Here is a 26,725-nt window from a genome sequence, read left to right as displayed (position 1 = left end):
TCTACCATTTCTCCACGGGCAAAGGGCAGATGCTTCCCTGCAACTTCTTGGAGCATGAGCCTCCTATGCCTGTACTAATTTAGGCCAAATATGTTTTGCGTAGACTCTTACTGGAAGTAGAAGGAATCTGCATGGGCAGGTATAATGTCTCTGAGAGCACCTACCACCCAGCATAGGACATGACGACCCTGAGAAATGCAAGCCACTGCCCTTTATCCCTAGGGGGAAGATGGGGACTGCAGTAAGGCAAGTGCAAGAAGCTGGATCTTCTGCTGAGACTGATTCTATGTCCTGCTTCACCTTCTGATATTTAATTCTGCAAGAAACAGAGCTGCTTCCCTTGATTTGGATACACTGGGAACGAGTACAAACCCTTATTTTGAGCAGATATATGGCAACCCTAAAGCACTTAAAATCACCTAAAGCTAGAACTTTAATAACGACCAGACAACTCTCATTTCTGGGATTCCTGGAACAGCACTGATTTGGCTTGGGCAACTAGGTTTTTAGGCTTATTTTACAGAAAATGAATGTGCCAAGATATGCACCTAATTTAACATTATTAGACTTGAAAGCTGGGTTCAGTCACTTCACAGCAAAATAAAAGCCATTTTCCAAGGAAAATTGAAAACAGAATCACTTCACAGCAGTAACACCACAAATCTTCAATAGATCACTTTTCTTCCAGCCTGGCTCACACCACCTCTTCAGATGTCAAATCTTTAGCCACCCTAATTATCACCAAGAGTAAGTTTTACAGTACAGTAAATCTGGCAAAAACAGAATAATAAATGCCCACAGGTTGAAACATGTGCTTGGATACACAGAAATCAAATCAGAAACTATCTAAATTTTCCAAGCCCAGATCAGTTAAAACTGATGACAAAATGTAGGGGGAAAAAAAAATCTCTAGTTAATATTCATAAATAGTTACTCCTGCTGCCAAAGTCCGTTAAAAAGTTGCAGGAACTATCAGCATCCCTCTGAAATGATCAAGTAGTTTAGTAACTGAATTCATCCATGCATTCTTCCTGCATAAACCAAGGTATCCATCTATGGACAATCTCACAACAGATCACACAGATACTATGACTACACCCACATGCAAATTGTGCCTACATCACTATTATTAAACTTGGAGCAGTGAATACAGCTCTAACGATGAGTACTCAGCTGTTTACATCTTATGTTCTGCATTTTATCTTCCTCAGACAGGAAACAAAATTGGGGTTTAACACTCCTTCTAGAGTGGTACTGAGGTTCACACAAGGATGCCTAAACAACCTCAAGAAACACAAAAGGTACCTTCATATAAAAAAAAAAAAATCACTGAGACACAGTGAATACCACAGGATGAGCTCCAAGAGACTAATGGAAGTCTAATAATTTACAGCTTTATTCAAAGTTCAATGAAGTCAGCAGAAAGGTGTGATGGGTTTTATGTGCAAGTGTTCTGTTTTGTATTACTGTGTGTTACTATAAACCAACAGTAACATGCAGACATTGATCCTAACTCTTCTTGGATCCTTCCCCGCAAATACAGGGGGCAGACCCTACCTGAGCAGCCCTCTAGTGTGAGAAGGTCCATTAGCCTCACTAGATTAGGGATTTCTCTAATGGACCTGACTGGCCTGTCTGGTCACCACTAAGAAGATAGAGACAGAAACATATCCTGAGCCCACGCTGCTCCAGCATCCCACCTTCACAGCATATATGCTCTTGAAAAGCAAGAAGCAGTGACTGCCTGGCAGTGAAAAAAAAATTAAAAAAAATTCCTAAATTAATCATTTGACTCCCTTCCCCTTCCCCACACTGTGTAAGACAAGTGTATTTAAAAGATTAGGCTGTTTTTCCCCTCACTTTTGCTCAGTACTTCATATTCCTCTCCTTCCCAAGGAGAAATCCCACAACCCATTCTTTAGATTTATTGTGAAGAACAAACCATTTTGGTCTCACATTTATCAACATATTCATTTCCTCTTGCACCGTTCCATAAAAATCTCTTTCCACCCTTGTGTAAATTCTGCACATGCTGGCAAACAGCTCACAGCCTCGGAAACTCTTCCCACTGAATTTTCTTTTCACACCACTAAAAGCTCAAGGATTAAAAACTCTCAGGCCTTGACACTTTAGAGTTTGACTAAGAGTGATTCTGCCAGTCCATTTTTCTCCATCCCATACTGGGATGAAGAGACCAGCCCAAGAGAACTGGTTGCAGACCTCTTAGGAAGTAGCGACTGCAAACCAGTGCCTGGCCCAGCTGGAAGAGGAATGGTTTTGCTCAGCAAGACAAAGCACAGGGAAGCCAGGTCTGCCTGAGAAATGGGAGGCAAATTTGAAAGCAAACAAAAAAATACTTTTCAAAGTAGCCTACCCTCTTCTACATCTGCTGACTCCACTTCAACAATCATATAATGAAATTTTAATCGGATGCATTTGAGACAACAATGTATAGCTTTTTTATCACGCACACATACACACGCCCCTCATCCAACAAGTTACAGAAGACACAAAAAAAGCCAAGAGAAAGGCACCCTGAACACTGGCTTATGCCAAGAACGGGACGAAGGGGTGAGGAGCTGCAGTCCTGCCCAGCCTGGCAGGAGCCTCCTGCCCCCGGCACAGCCTTAGGTACCTACCCAGGCTCCGTGCCGGGCGCTCAGGGTCCCGGCAGAGCTCCCGGCTGGCCCTCCCGTCCCGGAGCGGGGCCGGTCCAAGGGCGAAGCGATGGGGCCGAGGCGGCACTGGGGGTGTTGCTAGCCCCCTCCTGAGCTCTGTGCCCGGCAGCAGACGCGGGCCGTGCCGGAGAGCAGAGCATGGCACTCCTCAGCCCTCCGCCACCGTCTGTCCTGCGCTAATCTGCGGCCGCCGGCTTAGGGATATAATTAGACTCACAAAGGAGCCTTGTTAGCGCTCCCCGCTAAGAGGCCGCAGCACTTCAGATTAGTCAGACCCGCGGCGCTGAACGCTGCTGCGGAGCTCGGCGGGGAAAAGCTGAGCAAAGCCCAAAAAATGAAACCAGAGGACTCTTCCTGATGGAGGGGGATTTTTAGTTTTCGTTTGAAGTGGTGTTTGACACGGCACAAGAAAAATGAACTGACATTATGCTGCTGAAACTGTTTGTTTGATCTGTTCTATCCTTTTCCAACCTTCTAAGCAAATACATGGGCAGGTAAATAGATGGGTCTGGGGCGCTGCATTGTAAAGAAGTTAATGTCACCTATGAGATGACAAAGCTAAAAGAAAATCTCTTAAGAGCTGATGGAGCATCAATAGTGGAGTTACAGATGTTTTTCCTACACTTGAAAAAAAAACCAGACAGTCTTCTCAGGGAGCAGCACTTCCCCTAAAAGAGAAGCAGCCTGTTACATCCCTAGAAATAAACCACCTCAGTATGCAGGCACTGAAAACATCGCCTACAGAAAAAAAGTGGCAGGTATATCCCCCAGGGAGACTGATGTTACAAATTCTGGGGAGTTCTTTCAAAAGACAATTTATTTTAAAAGTGTTCTGAAAAAATAAGCTTTATTGCACAGTCACACAATTAATCCCCTTCTGCTAGCCAGATTTGCCGATGTAAGCTTGCTTGATGGTTGCTGACCATCATTATACCTGAGGATATAAAGGATATAGCAGAAACAGGCTGCACAGAGTTTCTCTGGGGGAAAATGAGGAAGATTTATTATGCTGTTTTAATTTTATAATTAAGGATCAGCACAGCAAAACAAAGACAGACTTTCCTTACACACTGGCCTAAGTGCCACAATCATGTTTTCCTTAGATTCACTGATTCATCACGCTAAACAATAACTATACATTTTTATTGGTTCTGTTCAATAACAGAGCAGACTGATTGCATCATAGCATCCTTGCCAGCCAATGCATCCTTGCACCATGCCCATCCTCCATGTGTAAAATGAATGGCTTTTCGCAGGTCAAAGCAGGATGCATATACAGTTGTAAAGGTACAGCTGGCAGTTCTACGAATTTACAGAACTACTCAAACTTCAGGAAGGAGGTCGGCTAAAGGGCAAGAAGTGGTCTCATTTTATGCAGGCATACATATTTGGATTTTAGTAAGAAATACAGTTAAGACAGCATATGATGGAATTACAAATGACAAAGAAGTTCAACAGCTCAACTGTGTGAACCTGCTGGAAAGTCAGATGGTGTCTAGCTAAAACTTTGTCAGCCAGACTGATATAATTTATTAAAAAGCAACTCCACTTCATATAAAGGTGAGAGTATAGATTACTCACGGATGTTAAACCTAATGTGATGAGGTTTTTTTGGAAGTAGCCTTCAATAAAGGTAAGCTAAACCTAGGATGATGCCTTGCTTATTAACACGAACCACACACGCCTGTGCGTGCATGTGCATACTCAGTCCAGAGAAGGGCAGACTGACTTAATGGCTCCGCTTTTCTAACAATGTTTCAGAAAGACTCTAACAACGTTTCAGAAAGACTCTAACAACAATGGAGTTATTGCTGTGTTAATGAGGATACAGACCTGACAAATATTATTCCTGGTGACTTATTTGGAAAAGCAGAGAAGTAATTTTCAAGTGGGGAAAAAAGTTGTTTTTTCCCTGAATTTCCAGCAGCAAGTCCATCCTCACTCTACATAACAGATGAATAAACTGCATATTGAATCTGCTGTCTAAAAAACCAATAAAATTACACTGATACAGTGATAAGAGATGAGGAAAACGGTTTCCTTAATTTTAAAGAAAAGGAAAACCTGAGCCTCAAAATACAGTTGTCTAATAGGATTTTTAAGGATTTTTAATTTGCTTTAAAAAGCCTCTTTTCAGTCTTAATCTGCAATCAGATACTGCTGAGCTGTCCTGCTAGACTGCAGCCAAAACAGCAAACAAGCTCATCTTACCTTCACTTCAAAGATTGCTGGGCATGGCAGTACATTTGCTGGCAAACAGCCATAAACAGTCACATAATTGCCATGAAAGCTTTCCCAGAAGACTGCCTGAAATTTTAAAAATATCCCCAAAAGGACTAGGATTATTACAGTTGCTTACCTGACATATGGGATCCAAAGATGAATGAAGGAAGGCGATCAGACAAAAGCCATGCACAAGGGCTCAGTCTACAGAATAGAGACTTTTCAGTTTCTATTCTTCTGGGGGGTCAAGATCCCTCTCATTCAAAGCCTTATCTCAAATGTAAACCTGCCTCTCTAAGACAGTACAACTAAGTAAACAACCTGGACTCATTACTCCAGCTGCTGTTGGGTTACAGTATAGAAGGAAAAGGAGCCTACACCCAACATCACACACTGAGTGTATTAATAATGCAGACATGCTTGTAAAGCTATGGCACTGGATGCACAATCCCAATAGTATCCAGTCTATGTAGTACCAACAATTGCTCATTAGTAGCTGTTCTTGATAGAGGAAACTGTATGTCCCTAGTTCAAAGGAAACCCCTGCACATCACAATCTGAGTTTCCAGAAGGCTTTGCCTCCTTACTGAAAATTAAAACATCAGCTAAAAGCTTTGTATCAAAAACCAGAATAGGTACCCCATCTTCTCCTTTCCCATCCCCAGAATCAGAAAACACAGATTCAGGGTGAAAAGTTTTCAAGCTTTCATCAGGAACACACATACCAGTTTCACTTGAAAAGTTTCCCAAATCATTTTAACAGTTTGCTCATCACCAAGAGCAGCATCACAGAAACAGCAGCATCTGCAATCAAGCCAGTTAGTCAATGTGCCCATCACTGTGTCTCCTCCATCTGACTGGCTGCCAGGGCAGATTTCATTCTCCTCCAAGCCTCCCCACTCTGTGTCCACAGGCATATGGTTTTTCACCAAAATTACACCAAAAAAAAAGAGGTTAAAATCCTGAATGCTAAATATGCCTGTCTCTTTGAGATCTTCTGGGAAAAACACCTGGGATGCTTTTGCCCAGACTGACCTTGCTGCATTATTAAAATATGTATTACCACATTTAATTTAGAAACACTTATCCAACATAGACTGTTGTGTCCTAGGGCAGAAATTTCTAAATAATATACATATTTTTGAAATCTCTTAAGTCGTTTAAATGAAAGTAACAGCCACAAGAGAGCGCTACCAGCAAAGGATTCAGTCACAGGGAGAAATCAGGCTATTCAGAGTAATAAAAAAAAAAAATAAAGATTGTGGTTAGGCAGTCTTATTTGCACATCTAAAAGGTGACCTCAGGCATTTAATTGTTATAGCTGTGATCTTCAGAAGTCAGGAAATATTCTGGATGTCTCCATTTTTGAAGGTGCAATTCAAGATAGAGTAATGACTGTTTCTCTTCATTTTAAAGGGAGATTAGTCAGCAGTTTTTGGATTTTTTGCAGCTTTAAAATGACCCACTCCAACACCTGAAATTAACAGCTTTCCTAATATTACCATTTTTTCCCTGAATGTTTGTAGCTGACTAAAACTCAATGCAATGAGTTAAAACAACAAAACTGAGGCTTTGTTGTTGTTTATGATCTCTGTGCATGGAGTACCTGAATACTTTGTACTCACTTCCCTCTTACTTATCTTTTCAAGTAAAGTGCCAACAAATTATAACAACAAAGTCAGCTTACTTTTCTGGAAGCAACAAAAGGAACTGCAGCACTTTTGTCCACACAAAACAGGAGTTCCTGTGTTTGCAATTTCAGCTTCTAGTATCTTATCATAAAAGGAAACGACTTCCAAAAAGTACCCCCAAAAAAGAAATGACCTAGAACTTAAAAACAGTAAAATAAAAACATAAACATATGCTTAACTTATGGACTTCCAGAGAGAAGGAGAGGCTCTAAAAGAGAAAAGCAGTAATGAAAACAACCTATTAACAATCAGATTTTCTTAGAATGGCAAATTGAACCAGTATTTTGACAGACAGGTCTTCGACAGAATTCTGTTTTATGGGTATTTGTAGAAATCCCTAAAATTTCAGCAAAGCAGCAGCTACCTTCAATGCCCATTCTCACATGCCAAAATTCACACAAAGGTCTACACAATTCCCTTTTGCCTTGCTGTCAGCCATGGCAAGACCTATCAAACCTGTAGCACTGCTCTTTGCTTTCTCCTCCCATGTATCAGGTAACCAGTAGTTCTGACCTCCCATTTGACAGTCACCCTGCACCTGAAAATGGAGCAAACAGCAACACCACACTACAGCCAACAGAGCCTCTTTTAAAGGAAGCCATGCTGGAAGGAGTATGACCTTGTCACAGCACAGCAGCTCCTTTCCTATCCCATGCTCTAATAAATTGTACTTCACATAAAAAGAAACTAGAGACCTGCAAAATGCTCTGCTTCTTCTATGAAAATAAATAAATGCAGATAAATTATCAACCCTAGTGCCCTTAAAGATTTCAGTCATTAACTAGAAGAAATCAGGATTTGACCATCCCAGTTTGCTCAGGTTTTCCTTGTTCCTCAGCCCAACTGTACAGGCTTGAGCAGGACAGAACCGCAATTTCATTTATAAATAAGATATGCATTGTCAACAAAGAGGTATTAATTTGTATGAGGTATAACATCATAAATCTTCCTGCCTTCTGAATTCACAACAGACTACCATGATAAAGCTCACATATTCTGGAACTGTTTTTCCTTGCTCTGCCTTGGGGAACTAGACAGACACATCTGGATGTCTGAGATAAAAGTGTTGCTCTTGGGATTTATGGTATATTATATAAGCTACATAAATACTTTTCCCTCATCCTTGTTTTTTGCACATTCTGGTACCTTTTGATGCCTAGATAGCATTAAACTCCTGATATCACCCTCTTACCTCAGTTTTTACCATGATTTATCAGAATTCCTCAGAAGGATAATAAAACTTTTTTTAAAATGAGTATTTATCATTAGGAAGCATCTAAAATCTTTCACACATTGAATAAATTCGTTCTGGCAGGATTTCTTTTCAAGTATCTTGGAAGTTATCATGTCATATGAAGTGCCAAAAAAATTAACCTTAAAGGTAAATACAAAAGAAGCATTATTCACCAGTAACACTGAAGAATCATCTCTGACAGGGCTAATGCTAACAGCAGCAGCAGGAGTCAAACCAGGGGATTTTAGGCTGTCTTACCATGGCTGAGCAAAGGAGCAGGAAGCAGAGCAGCCTTCAAACACATCCCCCCTGCCATCTCTGCCCAGGATGGGCAGAGTGGATGCCAGAGCAGCACACGGCTGCCTGCACCAGCCCAAAATGCTGCCTTCAGCAAGAAGGAACTTGCCACATCCTTGGGGCACACAACCACAGAAACCCTGGTGCTGCTTGTGGCCAGAAACAGCCAGAACAGTGTGTTTTGCCTCCCAGCCACTCACCACAATAAGCTTAACCTTCAATACCAATCCCAAATGACTTGAGCTTCCTCAGAAACAGCTTTCCAAATACGGGTCTTTCTACACAGCTATGGTGTTTTCCCATACCTATTTCAGCTGTAATTTACCTCACCATGGTCCAAGGTGACCCAAAAACAGGAGTGGGGAAAGGGAATTTCTTTTGTCCCAGAGCATTTTAGGAGACAGTCCAGCCCTATTTTTGTCTCAATCTTGGTTAAAACACTATAGCCACATGATGCAACTTATGAAGCCTCCACAAAGAGCTGTGCCACAAGCTGGTATGGTTCAGGTTTTACCTGAGAAAACTATTTCGCTCTGACATGACCTACGCCAGTCCAGTTACCATCCCCCAGAGTGCTTTCTTCCTCATAAGATGCCAGCCCTGGTTCAGCTGCCCACCTGCTGGCAAGGCTGCTGCTCCGTGAGCCAGATCAAAGAACTGACTATGGTTTCGATTGCAACCCAGCAGAAACTTCCCCAAAATTCAGCTTTTGTCATTTTGTCCTTCCTCTGCACTCAGCATGAAGCTGGACTAAAAAAGACCAATGGCTGTATAACTCAGCAGTGTGGTAGCTGTGACTCTGTGCCAGACTTTGTTTTGCCAGGTGATCCAGTATCATGCAGATTCAGTAGAATCAACCATAAAATACCCTGGGTTTCTTGTTTGACAGATAAGATGCAAATTTCTTCAGTTATTCAGTAACTAAATCTGCAACACACTTGCATTCCTGCCCTTCTTTGAAGTGGTCACATTTCTGAAGTCAAGGGTTGAATTCAGAAATTATTTTAAAACTCCTTTATAATCTTTTCAAATTGGAAGGTGTTACATGTAGTTACTTGAGCAAGTAGAGCATAAAATCTCTACACTCAATCTGGTAGATACTTGATGCTGAAATGTGTAAGAAGTGCCAAGTTCTCCAGCTTATAAATCGTTTAATCCTCAGGACGTGAAATATGTTACCTAAAATAAGATTTTCACAAGGAGAAAACTGCAACACACTGAAATAGAAGAGTTATTCCTTCTCTCCTGAAATTGGACATGTGCATTTCAACATCCTTGACTAGTGTTAATAAATCAAACACTGAACAAGTGCTTAAAAGCAATCCCAAGACATTATTTCCAAACATATAAAACATACAGAGAAGCATGCCTTCAACATGCAAAGATCATCTCTGACATAAAAAGATTATTCATTTGGTCTTTAATAGGTGGATTTATAATTCTGTTTCAGTCAGGAGTCTGAAGATCTCTTCAGTATTACTGAACACATTAAAAAATTATCTGAGTGTGTGCAAAAGTTTTATGTGAAATGAATAAATCTTCAGATCCCCAAAGTTTAGAAGGCTCACTTGTTTTCCCCTCTCTCTCACCCAAGGGACTACATACTAGTTTCCAGCACCTACACTGAAATTCACAAGTGGAAGGCAGTTTTCACAATAACTCCCATGTACCACCTTGCAAAAAGCTATGGTTAGATCCTGTAAGCACTTGTATACTTTTTTTATCTTCAGTCATGTGAGTGCTCTTACTAAATTGGATGAGACTACTCATGCTCAAAATTAACCATTTTGACAAGCGCATGCATGATTGAAGGAAAAAACCCACTACTAAAACCCAGTCATGACTCACAGGTTGTTACTGTTTGATGGATATCCCACTCCACAAAAAAGCCATGTTGCCCAATTTTGGTAATTACTAAAAAAACCTGAATAGCACTGCCATATATTCAAATTACAGAATGTTCCTTTTACCTACAAGGAAATGTCTACGGCCTTCCCAGTAGCCCAAACATTGTCCTAATAGAGTTGCCTTGGTAAAATACTGAGACATCTGTTGTAATTTTGGCTGTTATTTAAGCTCTACAGGACAGATTTTATTAGATTTGCAAAGAAATAAATCATGGAAGTTGCCACAAAATGAAAAGATATCACTCATGACATGTATTTGAGAGAAGCCTGACAGCTGTATAAGAAAAACATCCAAAATCACAAGACAACAACTTGCTCTTTGAAACCAGGGACAATACACCACCAACTGGAGGAACTAAAGCTTATGATCATCTCAAGCATCCATCAGTGTGTCATTAACAGAATGAATTAAATCATATTAATGCAACTCAGAAGCAGGTGAGGTGGGTAGAAAATTAAGAAATAAAAGTGCTTTTTAGATTTACACCCCACCAAAAAGGCAGCTGGCATGGGAAACATCCTGGGTGGTATTGCTAGGGTTAGAACAAAGGGTATGTGGACTCACACCATTAATGTGTTGGGTTAAGTTACTGTGATACAACCAGGGAAAATGGTTCTCATCAGAGCTTTTCTAAGGTATAATTTGCTGAAAATATAAGATGGAAATATGTGTTCCTCCTTTTGTCACGTCCATTCCCTTTTCATTAGTAGTACAGGATCACACAGTTGCAGGATGAGGAGCACAGTGGAGGCCCAGCCAGCCTTGTGTTTGCCTAGGGAGAAGGCAGAAGGCAAACCAGAGGAGGAGGGGACCTCCACGTGGGCTGGCCTGCTCTATGTGTTCCCACTGAAAATGTGTGTACAGGCTGGTTTATTTGGCAGATGCTTCACTAAGCATTCCTTCATGGAAAGATCCTCCTGGGATTACTAGGGATGTCCTTCAAATATAGGACATCCAACCCAAGGTTCTCCTGAGCTGGGCCTGTAGGTGCTGTGCAGTTTGTATGATGTGCCATTGTGCTGGTTTTGCACTGATTGACATGTAGAGAGCAGGGAAGAAGCCACACACAGAAATTATTTTTTAAGAGGAGCTGCTAAACAGCTTCCTCCATGCCTGACAAAACCAATCAGTGACTAGCTTTGAATACTGGCACCTTGTTAAACCACTAGAAAGCTGAACATGCCCTTGTGAACACACATGTTAAAAACCGAACAAATCCCCGGAAAGCTCTTTTCTTCCAGCCTGGGAACAGGTAACCAGCCTCCTGTTTGCAGTCAGGCCAGGCCCTGCTGCACTGTGGGCTGCACAGGGAGGGAAGGGAAGGCCATCAGTGTGCAGTGTGCTGCTGCTGAGATCCCAGCTGCTTCCCCCCACAGCACGGACTCTGAAGAACTCTCCACCATAAACAGCTCCAGCTGCCGCTACTGAGTCATCCTGCCGAGGGGCTGCCCCAGTGCCATGGGAGATGATGTGGCTGAGACCAGGGGTGGCTCTGCAGCCATGCACAGAGTGGTCCCACAGCTGGAATAGAACACAGCAGGGCCAGAGACTCGGGCCCCTGAGACCCCAGAGACACAGGCCCTGCATGGCCTGAAATCCATCACCGTGACTGCTTTGGTCACCACCCAGCAGAAATCATCATGACCTCTGCTGGCCTCCAGCGAGATACCAACTTCTTTTATTGCACAGATGAAACTTACAAAGCACTGATCCTCCCTCAAGTGAGAAAAAAGGACAGAGTGAAGACAAGTAGAGAGACAACATGAAGACACCAAGGTCAGTGAAGAAGGAGTTAAGTCCCAGATGGGAGGAGAATGAGAAGATACCTTAGCCTTAGACTGAAATTCTTTTGCAAGGCCATGGTGATGGACTGTTGATACACTAGAATATCCCTTTAATTCATGAAAACAGTATCGGGAGATGAGTGTTCAAACTGCAGATATGAGCAAAGGCATTTGCGCTGAAATAAGTAAATGTTGAAATAGCTGTGATCTCATGAAGAGCTTCAATAGAGAGAGGAAGATGAAAGTGATGAAGACCCTCTGCCCCCAGGGATGAAGACCACCTCTGTTCCTAGAGATGAAGATCATCTCACAGACAGATGAAGAGAACATCTGCTTTTGAACAGCTCATCCTTAAAATAGTACCCCATAAGTTTGACATGGCCCATAAATGCAGCTGTGGGAAGATGACACAGGAAGGACTTCACGAGTACAGATTTCCAGGCAGCTGCTGTTTGTGAGAAATTGAAGCCACAAGAGAACTGTTTTCTTGTGGAGAAGTCTCCATGACATAGCAAAAAAGACTCCTCTTCCTAAGAGGACTGATCAAAGACTATTTTAGAGATAGTCAAGTGACCCAAGTCCTGAAGTTTTGTCTCTGTATGTTGTCTGTGGGAAAGAAAAGAAGGCTGTGGGGGAAGGAGAAGTGTTTTGAAAGTTTTATTCTGATTCTTACATTTTTTTTTCTTTTCCTTATAGTTTTGTAATGAAGTGTTCTTTATACCCTTTGAAGTTTTGAGCCTGCTTTACTCTCCTTTTAATTCTTACCTAACAACAGAAAATGTGTAAGCAATTCTAGTGGCTGCTTACCCACCACAGCCATGTTTGTGCCTATCTGGTTCCTGCCACCCCACTGTGAGCCATGGTAGCTCACTGGCAGCAACAAAGGAGAAAAAGAAGTGCCCTAGCCTGGTCATGCTGTGTCACATATCCTGAAATATGTCTTACTCCCCTCTCCATCACCAGACCTGGCTGGGAGCAGTGTATGTGTCCATACCTGGCACGCATTTACACCCGGCCAACCTGCTCAGAGCAAAAGAAGGGGCCCACAGCAATGTACTAATCCACTTCTTAAGTGAATTTGCAAAGTGGGAGTTAAAAAGAGCCAAGCCCTTCCATCATCAACTGCAGTCCCACAGAAATGTTCATGCCTTGAACTTGAAAGCCATGTGCATCTGTTAAAAATACCTACTCCCAAAGATCTGCAGTGGCACATCCTGTTACACTGCTGTCAGTTCCAAGAAATATCAGTGCCAAGGGGCTGTCACACCTGCCCAGTTCACATAGCAATGGTACATGTATGCAGATACAGCCCTGGAAAGCCCTACTACAGTTTGCTATATATTTCCAAAGTCTGGTTGAAAATACAGTAATTAAAAAAAAAATTAAAAAAACCCAGCAAAACATTCTTGGTCAGTTAAGGCCAAGCTCAATCTTTAAAAAGGAGAAATTACGGCTACTGGACAACAAGAGAGAAACCACTGCTATTTGTTTTGCCATAACAAACCCCAGTTCCAGAAGAAATTAAATCTAATTGAACGACAAAATAGATTTCACTTGTAATCAACACTGGTTCTCCACAAGTGCATTTGTTTTATTGAGCAATGCTTAACCATAGCCATGGACAAAACAGTGAACTAAACGTTTAAAAGTAGAAAAATTCATGTAGTTTTGCAGATTGCTTCCTATACCATTCTGGTATCTATGAAACTAGGAGTATCAAGGCCAAACACAGGTAAGAGACAGAATTCAGAGTCCTCCATCTCTATCTCATAACTGTACAAGAAAAAAGAAATCCCTCAATTTTCCAAGTCATCTCACAAATCAATATTCTCAAGTTTCACAGACTATTTCTGCAGCCACAAGGAACCATGAAGTACACGGGTAGCTTACTCCATGGGTCATAAATAGGTAAGACTAGATCTTGCTAAGTTACACAAAACCCATTACAGAAAGGCCACTGGTGGTGTTCAGCAGGTTTCTGCTCAGATTGTGACAAATTTCAGTGATCTCCCATCTGAACATTGTAAATGACTGTCAAGATTTTTATTCACAGATTCCTGCTCAGGTCTCAGGTGTCTGAAACAGTACTGTACAATCTTGGAGTCCTCAAGACGTTCATTAAAAATTCTTCTGTGCTTTAATTAAGAGTTGGCTGTCTTCATGACATGCAAATAAGGACAACCCTACTTTTCCATGTCTAGGTGTTTATAGCACAAGTATCATGAAAGCCACTTCCCTTGCTAGGATTTAGCACAGTCATGTCAGCATTCACACTATGCTTCTGATGACAAGTGTGTTTTGCTGCCACTCTCTTTCCCTCTACTTTAACAAGGGACTTCCTCAACATTGCAAAAAGAGCTCATACTTTGGCAACATGAAGGTAACAACATCAAAATGCTACAGAAAAGAAAAAAAACCACACAAGCCCATATGTGTACCCACATTTGTACACAATGTGGCCAATTCCAGAACTTTGGAGCTTGTTCTCAAGTGCTGGCAGTACCTGCAGAGTTGGCCAAGTTAAACAAAGTCCAGCTTCTCATCACTAGCAGACCTTGTAGAAAAGAGGTTAATCCTTCCCTCACCCACCCATTTTCACTGCTGCTAACAGACCACTCAAGCAGCCAAGAGGAGACAACCCATGTAACTTCTTAGAGTGACTCCCAGAGGTGAAAATCTTACCCTGTCTTTAATAAATCACACATGAAAGCCTCATCTATGTGCCTATTTTTAACAGTTTAATGTCTCATGAATGCATAGTGAAAAGTTACTCTTACTATGGATTTGTGATATATGCTTATGTCTAGCACATGCAAAGGAATGAAGAAGATGGGATGTAATAAATAGAAAGGAATTTAAGTTAGAAACATATGCAAAATTATTAAAATACACAGAATATGGCAATCACCTCAACATCAACATTCAGTATCAACATTTCCAGGAATTTCATTTGTATGTAGATATGCACACCATTTCCAAACAAAAGAAATTCACATGTAATTCCTGCAAGAAATGTCCTAAACACAGTCTGCTTGCCATTTTCCTAGGAAAGGAATCTACTCAAGAAATTACTCAGCATTACACTGAAGAACTAGCATGCAATTAAGATGCATTATTTCTACAAATTCACTTGAGAAAATAACATGAAGCCTCCTGAGTACTATTTTAATCCAGGACCAAAAGTACACTGCACTTGTTCTACCATCAATATATGTAAGCCACTTAAACATCACGTTTGTTGTTGAGCCAGTTGCACAGTCGTGATTTGGTTTAGACCACAACTATGCAATGTTTCCAGAAAATACAGCAAAGTACGTATGCTGATAGCCAACACATTTATGCTGAGTTATTTGGTACTGCAGACAGTTTTATTAGAAACCAGTGTTATTTTCCCTGTGTGAGCTAAGAATCATTCTTTAAAAATAGCACGTAAATATAATTTTTTGGAAGCCAGCTACCACTGCAGAACAACATAAGCCCCTTAAGAAACTTTTGTTACAGACACAAAGTAATGTTGTGAATGAAACACATTACTCTGGCTAAAACATTTTCCCTTGGTCTTTGCTGAAGGCATATTAGACTTCTAAACAGACAATAGTACGTCCTACTGTTTCCTACATACAGTTAGATAAACATAGAATCAGGCTGTGGCTCTACTGCTTTGAGAAGAATTTTCACAGGGACACACTTCTCAGCAGTGACAAAATGTGATTTTCCTTGATTAATTATACTGACATTATAGCAAGAGAAGTTCACTACTTTCCAGAAGAATTTTAAGTAATTTTTCATAAACCAATAGATTTTTAAAAGTTTGCTTTTCACTTCTGGATTAATATACAAATGACACCAAGGAAAAATGTTTTCCACATAAAATATAGATCTTGGCTATGCACATGAATCTTGCTATCTCACAGATAGCAAGAACAACATGACTGAAACAAAGATTCTCTTCAAGCTTCAGGATTGAGTTGAACTTCAAACCTTCTATTTTGTGCTTCAGATTATCACACTGACACCTACAGAGAATAAAATGTTAAATCAATGCTACAGAGAGACATCACAGTGCTAGACAAAGGCCACAGGGCAAGCAGACAAAAAGATGCTAAGATGACTTGCAGATCAATACTTCATCTTATATGTAACTCAATGAAAGGGAATTGTGGGACTATTCCCAGTCTCCCTAGGGAACAGTAAGTGTGGATCTGAAGACTGAAATGCTAAAACAGCCATTTCAAGATTGCTGCAATTGATTAAAATGCAGACTACCTCTGAACAGTGGTGGTCCTATCCAGCTGAAAACCTACTTAAGTAATTTTGTAGTCAGATCAGTTCCCTGATCCAATTCAATCCAGACCTGCAGGAGTGCTCACACAAAGATTAAACAACTGGTTTGCTTAAAGACACGGCTGTTTAAAGTACTCATAAAAATTCAGCCTAAGATTTAGGGCAAACAAAACAAAACTAATACTGTTGTTCAAACCATAACTTCTGACAGAAAGCATGCAACAAGGCTTTACAAAAACCTGCATCATTTGGACTCCCAACAGAAAAAGTTATTTCAGCACAGCGACAGCAGCGCATGAGAACAAGCTGGCCAAGAATAAAATGAGACTCAAAGTTAAAAGGTTTCTGACCATCAAAGGACCAATGTCCTAAGGCAACTTTCCAAGAGAAAGAGCAAAGTTGAAAAACCAAGACAAAAGCCCCAGCTAGTTTCATTCACTAAGTTTTATGAAAGTTTATCTAATATTATGCAGGCTTGTCAATGACCCAAAGGGCTATTGCCTCCTTTGGGAGCTATGGAAGTTCTCAATGAATTTCAGACAATAATGTTTTCTCTAACAACAGCCACTGTTTCAGCCTCTTGGCTAGAACAGCTAGCTTGTTTTTGACCATTGCATGCATGATAAGGAAGGAAAAAGGGGAGGGATGATAAAGGACTGATGAAAACCCATCACTTGTGCACTAAAGTGTCAAGGGCATGTATAGCAATGGGGCTCTGCTGACTGCAGAGAATGGCCACAAATCCCCAGCAGCAAACCAGCATTTCATTAGCTGTAGCAAAGTTCTCAAAATCACATGCACGAAATAAATCATACAGTCATCAAGGTTGGAAGAGAGCTTTAGAAGATCCAGTCCAACTGTCCACCCAGCACTACCATGGTAACCCTTAACCCACTAAAACATAACACCCAGCACCAGATCTAGGTGCCTTCCAACACCTACAGGGATGGTGACTCCACCACCTCCCTGAGCAACCTATTCCAATATCTAACCACCCTAATGGTGAATTTTTATTTCTAATAGCTAATCTAATTTTCCCATCTTAAGACCATTTCCTCTTGTCTTCTCACTGCTGTCACGGTAGAAGAGAATGGCCCCCACCTCACTGCAACTTCTTTTCAGATGGTAGTGGAGTGTGATGTGGTATGAGTAACAAAAATGACCCAGCTGTGTCTCTCATGAGGGTATTCCTGCACTAGATCTTCTTCCATTTCCAAAGACAGATCAGAATTCAGAGATTCTGAGAAAATTACTGTCATAAAATTGAAAAGCACCAAGAGAGGGAATCTTTCTACTTGGTCTGAAGCTTTTCCTGTTAATTAAGACTTGCTGTCTTGGCAGATTCTTCAGTGCCTATAAAACTTCTCAACCCTGAAGTTCTCCCCCTCTCTGACAGGAACAACTGATGTAACCTCTACAAACAAGTGCTTTTACTGGAATAACCAGCACAAGTTGGAACTGCTTAACATCAATATGATTTATGGTAGTTGTGAATGTATTTTATTTTGCATTTATTAGCTTAAATGCTACAAAAATTTGGTGAGAGCTTCTGGAAGTAGTTCTTTTTGAGGATATAAACTATGAGCTGTGAAAGAGCTCCAGGTTCCCATAATTTCTTCTCTCAAAAATACCTTCTAAAACCAAAGGTGAAAAGCACACTTTTGAACCTCTCTTTCCTATCAGTGCTATTTCACAAAAGACTGTCCTCAATTGAGACAGCCTCAGATAGTCATTATATTTATGGACTGGATCATCATACCTATCAAGTCCAAACTCCTGGCGTTTTCTGTGTTGCATCAAAATTCTTTTTTTATTCTAATGAATTCTCACATGAAAGACTGGCTGGTATAATTTGATAAAAGTAATTAACTAGGAAGCTCTGATACACCAGAGTAGGAAATTACCAACAAAGATAATGTTGTTCAGAATTCTTCATTGGAATTTTTTTTCAGAAATTACAAGATTTAGCCTACTTTAACATTTGCTCACTTCTGTCAAAAATATTTTATGAAAATTATTATTAACTCAAGTTAGTTAAATGTTGCAAGTCAAAATGACAAACCAAAAACTTTTCATACCAAAAGCATCTTCTGTTTTGGTAAACTGCTTCACTTTTCCCATTCATTAATAACTAACTCAAAGTACTCTTTATGCAAGCCACTTACAAAATGCTTGAGAGCTCAAATACTTTCAGAGTGGGAAAATGCCTTTCCAAAAGCTTCCCATGTAACCCGCTCCTCATGGCACAAGTGGCCTGCGTGGTGTATGCACCCTACAGGCACACCAAAGGCAGGGAAGCAGGGCTGGCAGCCTGCTTTGGGGACTGCACTTCAGGGGGACAGGGGCAGTGTCCTGACTCATCACATCACAACAGCACTCGCAGAATATATTGCCTTGGGTTTAGCTCTGATTGATAGGCTGCCTCTCTCCACAACTTCCATTAAGGGTCTGTGTTTAAAGAGGAGTTTAACACCACACAATATGCACATAAATATCAATGAATGAAAGTCATTAACTTGCCAGATCTTGGCAAATTTAGTTGCTCAGTAGCATATAGGCTGAAATACGTTTGGTGTTCCAGCTAAGGACACAAGCTTACCTTTTCACTACAAGCTTCAGTGTCTTGTGTGAACCTTTCACCAGACAGATTGCTTCTTGTCGGAAGCCAGACAGGCCCACATCATTGATGCCAACAATTTCATCCCCAGCCAGTAACTTGTCCACAGCTGCAGCTTTGCTCCCATCTTCTATCTGGGGGGGGAAAAAAAAAGAGCGTGTTACAAATGGCAGAATTATATAGGTTGCATAGTGTCACCTTTAAAAGAAGCTAATGAGCTTTCAACACTGGCTTCAACAAAAATTAATACAATAACTAAGTGTTTAACATAATTAAGAGGGCACATTAAAAATCACTATAAAGAAACAGTAATTATACAGAGACAATTAGAATAGGAAAGAAATAAAAGAGAAGAAACTTCCTGAGAAAGCTAGAAAGCTTGAGGGAAAATTTGGAATAAAGGAAGAACTTCTTTGCTGTGCATCCACTAGAACAGGTTGCCCAGAGAGGTTGTGGAGTCTCCCTTCATTGGAGGTATTCAAGAACTGTCTGGATGCAAATCTGTGCCCTGTGATGACCCTGCTTGAGCAGGGAGCTTGGACTAGATGATCCACTGTGGTCCCCTCCAATTTGTTCCATTCTGTGATAAGCATCTGTCACCTTGACCTCTGTTCAATACTGAACATGTAATCATACTTGCAAATAGAGCTTTGGGCAAGCATCTAAAAATCTGGTTCTCTAAGAGAAGGCAGGCAATAATATTAACCATTTTGTCGATAACATTAACACACAGCCAACTCCAAAGATCTGGCATGCAATGAAATCCCAAAGTACAGCTTATAAGGCTGGCCTAGAAAACTAAGGCATTTTCATTAGAAACACAACATTTAGGAAAATACCTGAAAATTTATCATCCATATAGCTAATGAACAGCTCTGGCTTAAAAACACAATGATACTAAGGGAAATCCACTGGAAGATTATTTTGCTGCCACAGACATCTCTTGAATGCATTAAATTTTTATACAACTGTTCATAACATGTGGCAAAAATACAAGATAAATTAAAGACTCGGGCTTTTGCAATTCTCACCCCAATTAAGTTTAAAAATTCCACGTCATAAGCTACCCATTTTCAAAATTTAAAACGCATCTCAAAAGCTCGATCAGACAGATTAACAAGTATCAACAGTTTGAAGTGATTCCAAATGATGATTACAAGAATGTTATGAGGTTATGCAAGGAGAAAATTAGAAGACCCAAAGCCCAGCTAAAACTTAATCTGGCTGCTGCTGTAAAACACAGTAAAAAATATTTTCATAAATACATAAGCAAGCAATGGAAGGCTAAGGAAATTATTTATCCTTTACTGGATGTGTGGGGATCATCCCTCTAAAAGATGGGGCACTTAGGTATATGGTTTAGTGATGAACTGGGCAGAACTAGGTTAACAGCTGGATTCTACTATCCTTAAGCTGTTTTCCAAACTAAACAAGTCTATGATTCTAAGAATAGCTGTAGGTATTGAACATTTTGCAATTCAATCTCTTGGCCTTCTAGTTTCTTCCTATCTCCTTTGCTGTCAACACAGCCTCTGGCTTCTGAGTTGCTTGGCTTCATGATCTATATACTTAATTTTATTGGTCCCTCACTTGCTCATAATCCATACCCCACATTTTCCTATACATTTCACACTTTATCTTCAAAGACTTTAATTTATGTCTTCTTTATATTTTACATTGACTACTGCATCTCTGAGTCCCACATTATTAAATGCCAGCAAATTTACAAAGCGTAATTCCTTGTAATCACCCTAACTGCAGACAGCTTCATAAAGAACTACCATCTTCTGAGGCACCAAAGTCAATCAGCAATTAGATAAATCAAGAGGAAAGTAACTTCATGAATTCTGGAGCTCACAGTACAGGTTTGAAAGAGTCCAGCAACAAAAATATAAATTAAATAACCTAATAAAAAAAAGCAATATCTCTTGATGAAAGTACTTTAGGATGATCTCATACAGCACTCTATCTCATTGCAGGCACATAAATGCTCTCTTTATGTAAGTTCATGATAGATGCTCTTAAAAATCTTCAGGCCTGTAAACCTAAGCCAAAAAGAATACTATAAAAATGCTTAAAAACTCTAAAACACTCATTATTAATAGTAATCCATAAACTTTATTTACAGAACTTCTGATCTTAAAAAAAAAATCAAGATAATTAAAGACAGAGCAAGTTTTTACATCCCCATACATTTAGTTTTCAAGTTATGACTTGTCCTCTGATCTGCTCATATCCTCTGAGCATCAAGAATTTACCACACCACCAGATTATCACTGCAAATCTTCATTTAGGTTGGAAACAAGCAAGTAGAAGTGGAAATTGCTTAGATGTAGGTGAATTTCAGTTCAGAGATGTCAAGTGTAGAGCATCTGCCATATAAGGGACACTGAAATCAGGCTGAGCAGAGTAAGAGAACAGGGAGGCTGGGACACATATCTGTAGCCCAACTAGGTTAGAAAAGTGGCATCAAAAAACATTAAGGAAAGTCAGAGCTAAATCACTAGAACAGCTGGAGGAAGGTCAAGGGAGGGGGGAGGGGTGGTGGGTGTTGGGACAGGACACACATGGCAGGGGGCAGAGAGGGAAAGTATCCTGGAGGACCCTTCAAATGCCAAATGTAAATGTCAAACCACTTGCAGCCCTTATGACCTAAACAAGGTGCCCAAACATAATGACAAGGCTGAGACACCCCCTGGCCCCCAAAACATTTTGACAAGATCTTTTCTTGTTTGTAAAAAAAAAAAAAAAGGGGGAGGTGGGCAAAAAATCTGTCTCCTAGGTTTTGAAGGAATGTTCATTGTTCTCAGCAAGCATGTTTGTTTTTCCTTCAGGCTGGCAATGCACTGACAGCAGGGAGTATTCAGTTACCCCCTCTGTGTTTTAATTTCATCAGGGAAACTACACATTCCACACAAAGCAAGCTTTCCAAAGAGACTCTGGCTGTTCAAAACAACATTATTTAAAAAAAAAAAAAAAAAAAAAAAAAAAAAAACTCAAAAAGTATTTAAAAAATCAAAACCTAAACACGAAGCAGAAGCCATCCTCATAAAAACTTCCAGTGGCTTTAAGATCATGTCTTCGGATCACCTACAGGTAGTGAGAATAAAACCTACACATCCATTCACAGTAGAAGTCTTTTCAAGCTGCATAAATTTAAGCAAAGCATTCAGACTCAGATCCCCAAATGGCCGTACAGGTATGATTCTGCTTGACAATACACTTTTAAATGGAAATGGGAAAGTTAGACAGGAAATGTACAATTGCTCCTGTTACACTAGAAGTACTTCACTTAGTCATAACAACTAAAACATTACGCTTTGCATGCATATAAAGAAACACAGCCAAAAATATCCGCAAGAAAAAGGCCTCTTCAAATATACTGCTATGTTAACCTGCCATCTTTGTGCAAAACTGGACAATGCCATTCCAGCTTCTACTTCAGGTTTTCTTCTGTTTTATTAGTTTTAACACTTATTGTCTTTTTTATTCACCTATTTCCATCTCATCGGGCCTTAACTAGAAGTGTAAATGCCAACCAAAATACATAGACATTTTAGAACTAGCAAATACACACAGCTGTGCTATGTACGCTGTGTTCAGGATTGAAGCCCAGCTTTTAAGACTGAAACCTGTATTACTTATCTACCTAGCATCAACCTTTTAGGATTTCAGATGTCCAGAAAGAACTAGGTCAATAACTGAAAATAAAGCCCTGAAAATGCAGAGAGAGGTTTTAAGATGAAGTCTTTCAAGAGCAGTCAGGAAGAAGAGATCTGCCTCAGTCACCATCAGCGGGCAGATACCACTGGATGTAACCCAGCAGGAACTGAGCTCACATAAGCACACACATCTCAGCATTTTTATAGCAATAGCAGGAAACAAAGGACATGGAAGAAAAACAATCAACACCTTATTTTCTTACAAATAACAGGCATAAGCCTTCAACAAACAGATACAGTTACACAGCTTATCTTGAATGAGCAAGGGTTCTAGAAATGCCCTCAAACCGTGCTCTTGTTATGTACTAAAAAATCATACCCTCATACTATGCCAAATTTACAAGTGTAAACATGTTGACTTCCTATCCTTAGTAGTGATGTTGGTATGCTACCAAAGAAAGTGTTTTCAAAAGGAGATGAAAAGGATGTTTGTTGACCAAAAGCATCTGCTTAGACAGTCTGCACCTCTCACCCTGCTGTCCCTGATGACCTCCCTACAGTCCCAAGCAAACTTTGGGATCTGTGCATCAGGGAGGATTGTGAGTGCAGACTTTGACATCATAACAGCATCTACATTAATTGTCACATCTTCTCAAATTTATTTTTGCTTGTGTCACATACACAAAACAGGAAGAAACACTGATTCAAAATGTAGATATGAGGATTTTAAAAAAATATACTGAAAAATACAGCACATACGTAAACCTAGTATGTGAAATTCTTCTTGTAAAAAGAAGATGGAGCCTTCAAACATGGAGAAAATGTCTAACAGCCAGATACACAAACATATTCAAAGAATACTTGCAAGTCTGTATTCCCCCTGTTGGTAATAAAGAGAGAGGGGAAAATAATGGCCTATCTTTCCAGCTTTGAATTGCTGCAGTGTTGATGGGGAGCACCAATCCTAGCATGTGACCCCTTCACTTCTGTGTTTACCAGGTCTGATGCTTTACTTAAAATACCCACATTCCTCTATAGGCACCTGTATAAACAAGCAGGAGACAGGTTGGGGAAATGCTGTGTCATATGAGAGATCTAGTTTTGTTCACAAAGCCAACAGTTTCTTGTCTGTGCTCTCTTTGGACAGGCTGGGAGACGGGATGGAAACCCAAACCCACAGACAAACACAGGAAAAAACAGCAGCACTTATCAGCATTCTGCTATCAGCTGTGATAAACGTTTTAATCATAATTCATTTCTTGTACAGCCAAGAAATGTTTCCATGGTTGTTTGTATTAAGAGTATCTAAAGCAGTTTTTCCACAAACCTAACAATCTTCCTAGAAGATCTTCAGAACAAATTAAATGTGGAAAGTGTCAATTATTTTAAACTGCAAAGAGTTAAATAAAGGAGAAAAACCTCTACAGTTCAAGCATGGCATTAACGTAACTTTAAGGAATGAACAGAAAAGTAACAGACCTGACCTAAACTCATAACTGCTGACAAATCAGCTATACACTCTGCAAATGCATTCTTGAGGGGCAAAGGCTGCATTCACCAGCAATACTCAGGGCTCAAACTGAGGCAGGATAAAAGAGGGGTGCAAACTCCAACAGGACCTAACTGGTCCAAAGACAATGGGTGTGTGTATATATGTAAGGCATCACACACAGGAGGCATGCATACACTAGACGCTGGGCAAGGCTAATGCATTTGCCTTTACATTCCTATAGATCTTTTCCCACTCTACATGGACTTTGAAAGAGACTGTTGGAAGGACACCTGGCAGGGAAGAAACTCCAGCCCCGTTTTACAGATGCGCTCAGAAGCATCTATGGAAACAAGGCCCAAAACAATGCAGCATGGCTGCAACAAAGCAAGGCATTCCACACAGAAGTTTACATTAATGGAGAGGACCTGTAACCCTGAACCACCTCTTCCCAAAGACTGCAGGTTAACTAATCAGCATTAATTACTCAACATGAACTTTAAACATCACCATATTAAAAAAACCTTAACAATGGGCTGCCAACTTACAAACTCTGTGCCTATGCAATACTATCCAATATTATTAACTTGGCAATAGCTGCACTTTGATCAGGCAGGTGGGTGTCTACTGCGTTTGGTGACACTCTAACTTGGAACAGAAACCAGAACTTCCCCTTTTGCCTGCTATCATAAATTCACACCCCACAGCCATTGTCTATACATGCTCTTCCTGAGATTATCTATAAACATCACAGCAAACAACATTAAATTTTAGGAATGTTTAGTCCAAGACAATGTATTTCCCTTATAGCAATTTCTTTCTTCCCTAGAGCCAAGGGAAACAGTTCATGGTCACTGTCACAAAACCACTGAACAGGCAGAGAAATCCCCCTCACCCAGCTGCTCTTTCAGAGTCTCCCATTGTGCTGCACAGATCTTGAGCTGGCAGAAGCTCTCCCTTCTGTCAACAAGTGAATCTTAAAAATCAGAATGGAAACATTTTTTAAAGGGTAGAGTTCAGTAACAGGACACAGTCTGTCACAGCCTTTTCTAATTGCTAGTTATTTAGTGTATTTAAGTATTTGAATATTTGCCCAGTAATCTTTTCCCTTTTTTGTTGCTTTTTGCTTGAAAAAAAGCGTATTTTGAAAAGTTGGTACAGTTATTTAAATACTTAATTTAGTTTTTATAATGGTGCCCATGCCACTGTTTTGACAAAGGGCTGCCATCACTGCCACTAGAACAGGCCATTTTTGTGGGAGATTTATTACAGCTGTAAAAACTGACTCCAGGCTGAAATCTAACTTCAGAGTTCCTCATGCCAGAAATCTTAAAGAAGTATGGTAACACATCCACCACTTCTCTCTTTAACAATTCATACATAAACTGACTAATGTTTTAGTTCAACCTACATTCAAAATAATACCTACCATAAGCCTGTAAGAAAAATCCAATTATAAATCATCAGTTACTATTTCTAAAGAGGTTACTGTTATTATATCTGTTTCTTTAAATCACAGGGCTATTATGGACTGAAGACCAATTAAAGTACTTGAAGTTAAAAATTTAATGAAACTTTCCCCCAAGAAACTAATAGTAACAAATTTCCAGATGAAAAGTATCAGGAAGAGAAACTTCACGTAGATTTGTAGGTTTTAAAAAACTGAACAACAGATGTTTATTTTTAAAGCTTTTTCAAAGTGATTCTATTGTTTCAGCAACACAAGTTGGAAACTTTTCATTACTGCTGAACAGTTCTACTAGAAGTAAATTTATAACAATTAAAAAAACCCAACAAAAACCCAAAACCCACAAACCCCCAGAAACCCTTGATGTTTGGAAAGCATAGAGGTAATGTATTAAAAAAAAAAAAGAAAAAGAAGGAAAAAAAAGAAGAAGAAGGAGGAAAAAAAAAAAAAAGCGCAGGGCTGCTGAGTGTCAAGAACTTAGCTGGGGGTTTTTTTTGCATTAGTACCTAAGCTTTACAAGCTACATTTTACAGCTTCTAAATAACATTTGCACATATGCCAGAGCAGCACACCTGCATATATTCCACATCTACAAAGCAACTAAACACAGAAAAGCTGTAGTATTTGGAAATCTTTCTATGCAAGAGCTCCTCTAGGGCAGCACAAGTCTCTCAGCAAAGCCTCTTAACTCTTACAGTCCCCACAACCCTAAACTGGCACCCCAGCCAGAGCAAAGCCAAAACAGACCCAGCTTACCTGGAGTAAGAATAAGGCCAAGACAAGAGCGGAAAAGACAGAAGTGAGCCAAGATTCTGGAAGCTGAGGTGATGGTAAAAGCCTGTTTGTAGTGTTGATCCTGAAATGGAACAACTCCAGTGCCATCCCTCCCTCACACCCAAGTAACACTTGGAAAGCATAGCTTAAATTTTAAACATCCCCAACATCTAAATACCTCCCTACTGCTGTTTAGTACAGCATTCATTCAGACAACTTGTACACAAATTATTCAAAAATTACTGAGAAATAACTCCCATTTACTTTTAGCCATGAGTTTGGTTTTGCATTTTACAGAAGCTATAATGGCACATTCAGCCCAGAGGAAGCCATCTGTAGTCACAGATGTCTTACACTGTTTTTAAACATATTTTGCTATCTTTTTTTATTTCCCAAATGTAAAAATAATCTGTATAAGAATGGAGTGAATAATTGTGCTATGAAAACAAATAGCCAGTTGGCCAAATGAGAACTGCTTTCTCTATATGCAGTTTACTTATTCTAACAAACCTCCTAGCAGAGAAGTTTGATAGGGTTGAATTATCCATATTTACTTGTCCCAGTTTACTTATGGATGACTCTATATATAGGCTGTTTATGTATACAATCTGTGCAG

General features: G+C 40.0%; 1 protein-coding gene across 3 annotated transcripts in view; it reads right to left on the bottom strand.

The window, feature by feature from the left end:
- Positions 1 to 26,725, bottom strand: part of SHROOM2 (shroom family member 2) — a 119,189-nt gene that overhangs the window by 53,175 nt on the left and 39,289 nt on the right. For all 3 annotated transcript variants that reach the window (XM_066313853.1, XM_066313850.1, XM_066313851.1), the window contains exon 2: positions 18,699 to 18,850. In XM_066313853.1, coding sequence (XP_066169950.1) covers positions 18,699 to 18,850 — 152 coding nt within the window. The remainder of the gene's footprint in view (positions 1 to 18,698; positions 18,851 to 26,725) is intronic.

Source organism: Sylvia atricapilla, chromosome 2 (genome assembly GCF_009819655.1).
Source record: "Sylvia atricapilla isolate bSylAtr1 chromosome 2, bSylAtr1.pri, whole genome shotgun sequence".
Taxonomy (NCBI): Eukaryota; Metazoa; Chordata; class Aves; order Passeriformes; family Sylviidae; genus Sylvia; species Sylvia atricapilla.
This window is presented reverse-complemented; position numbering and strand designations above follow the sequence as displayed.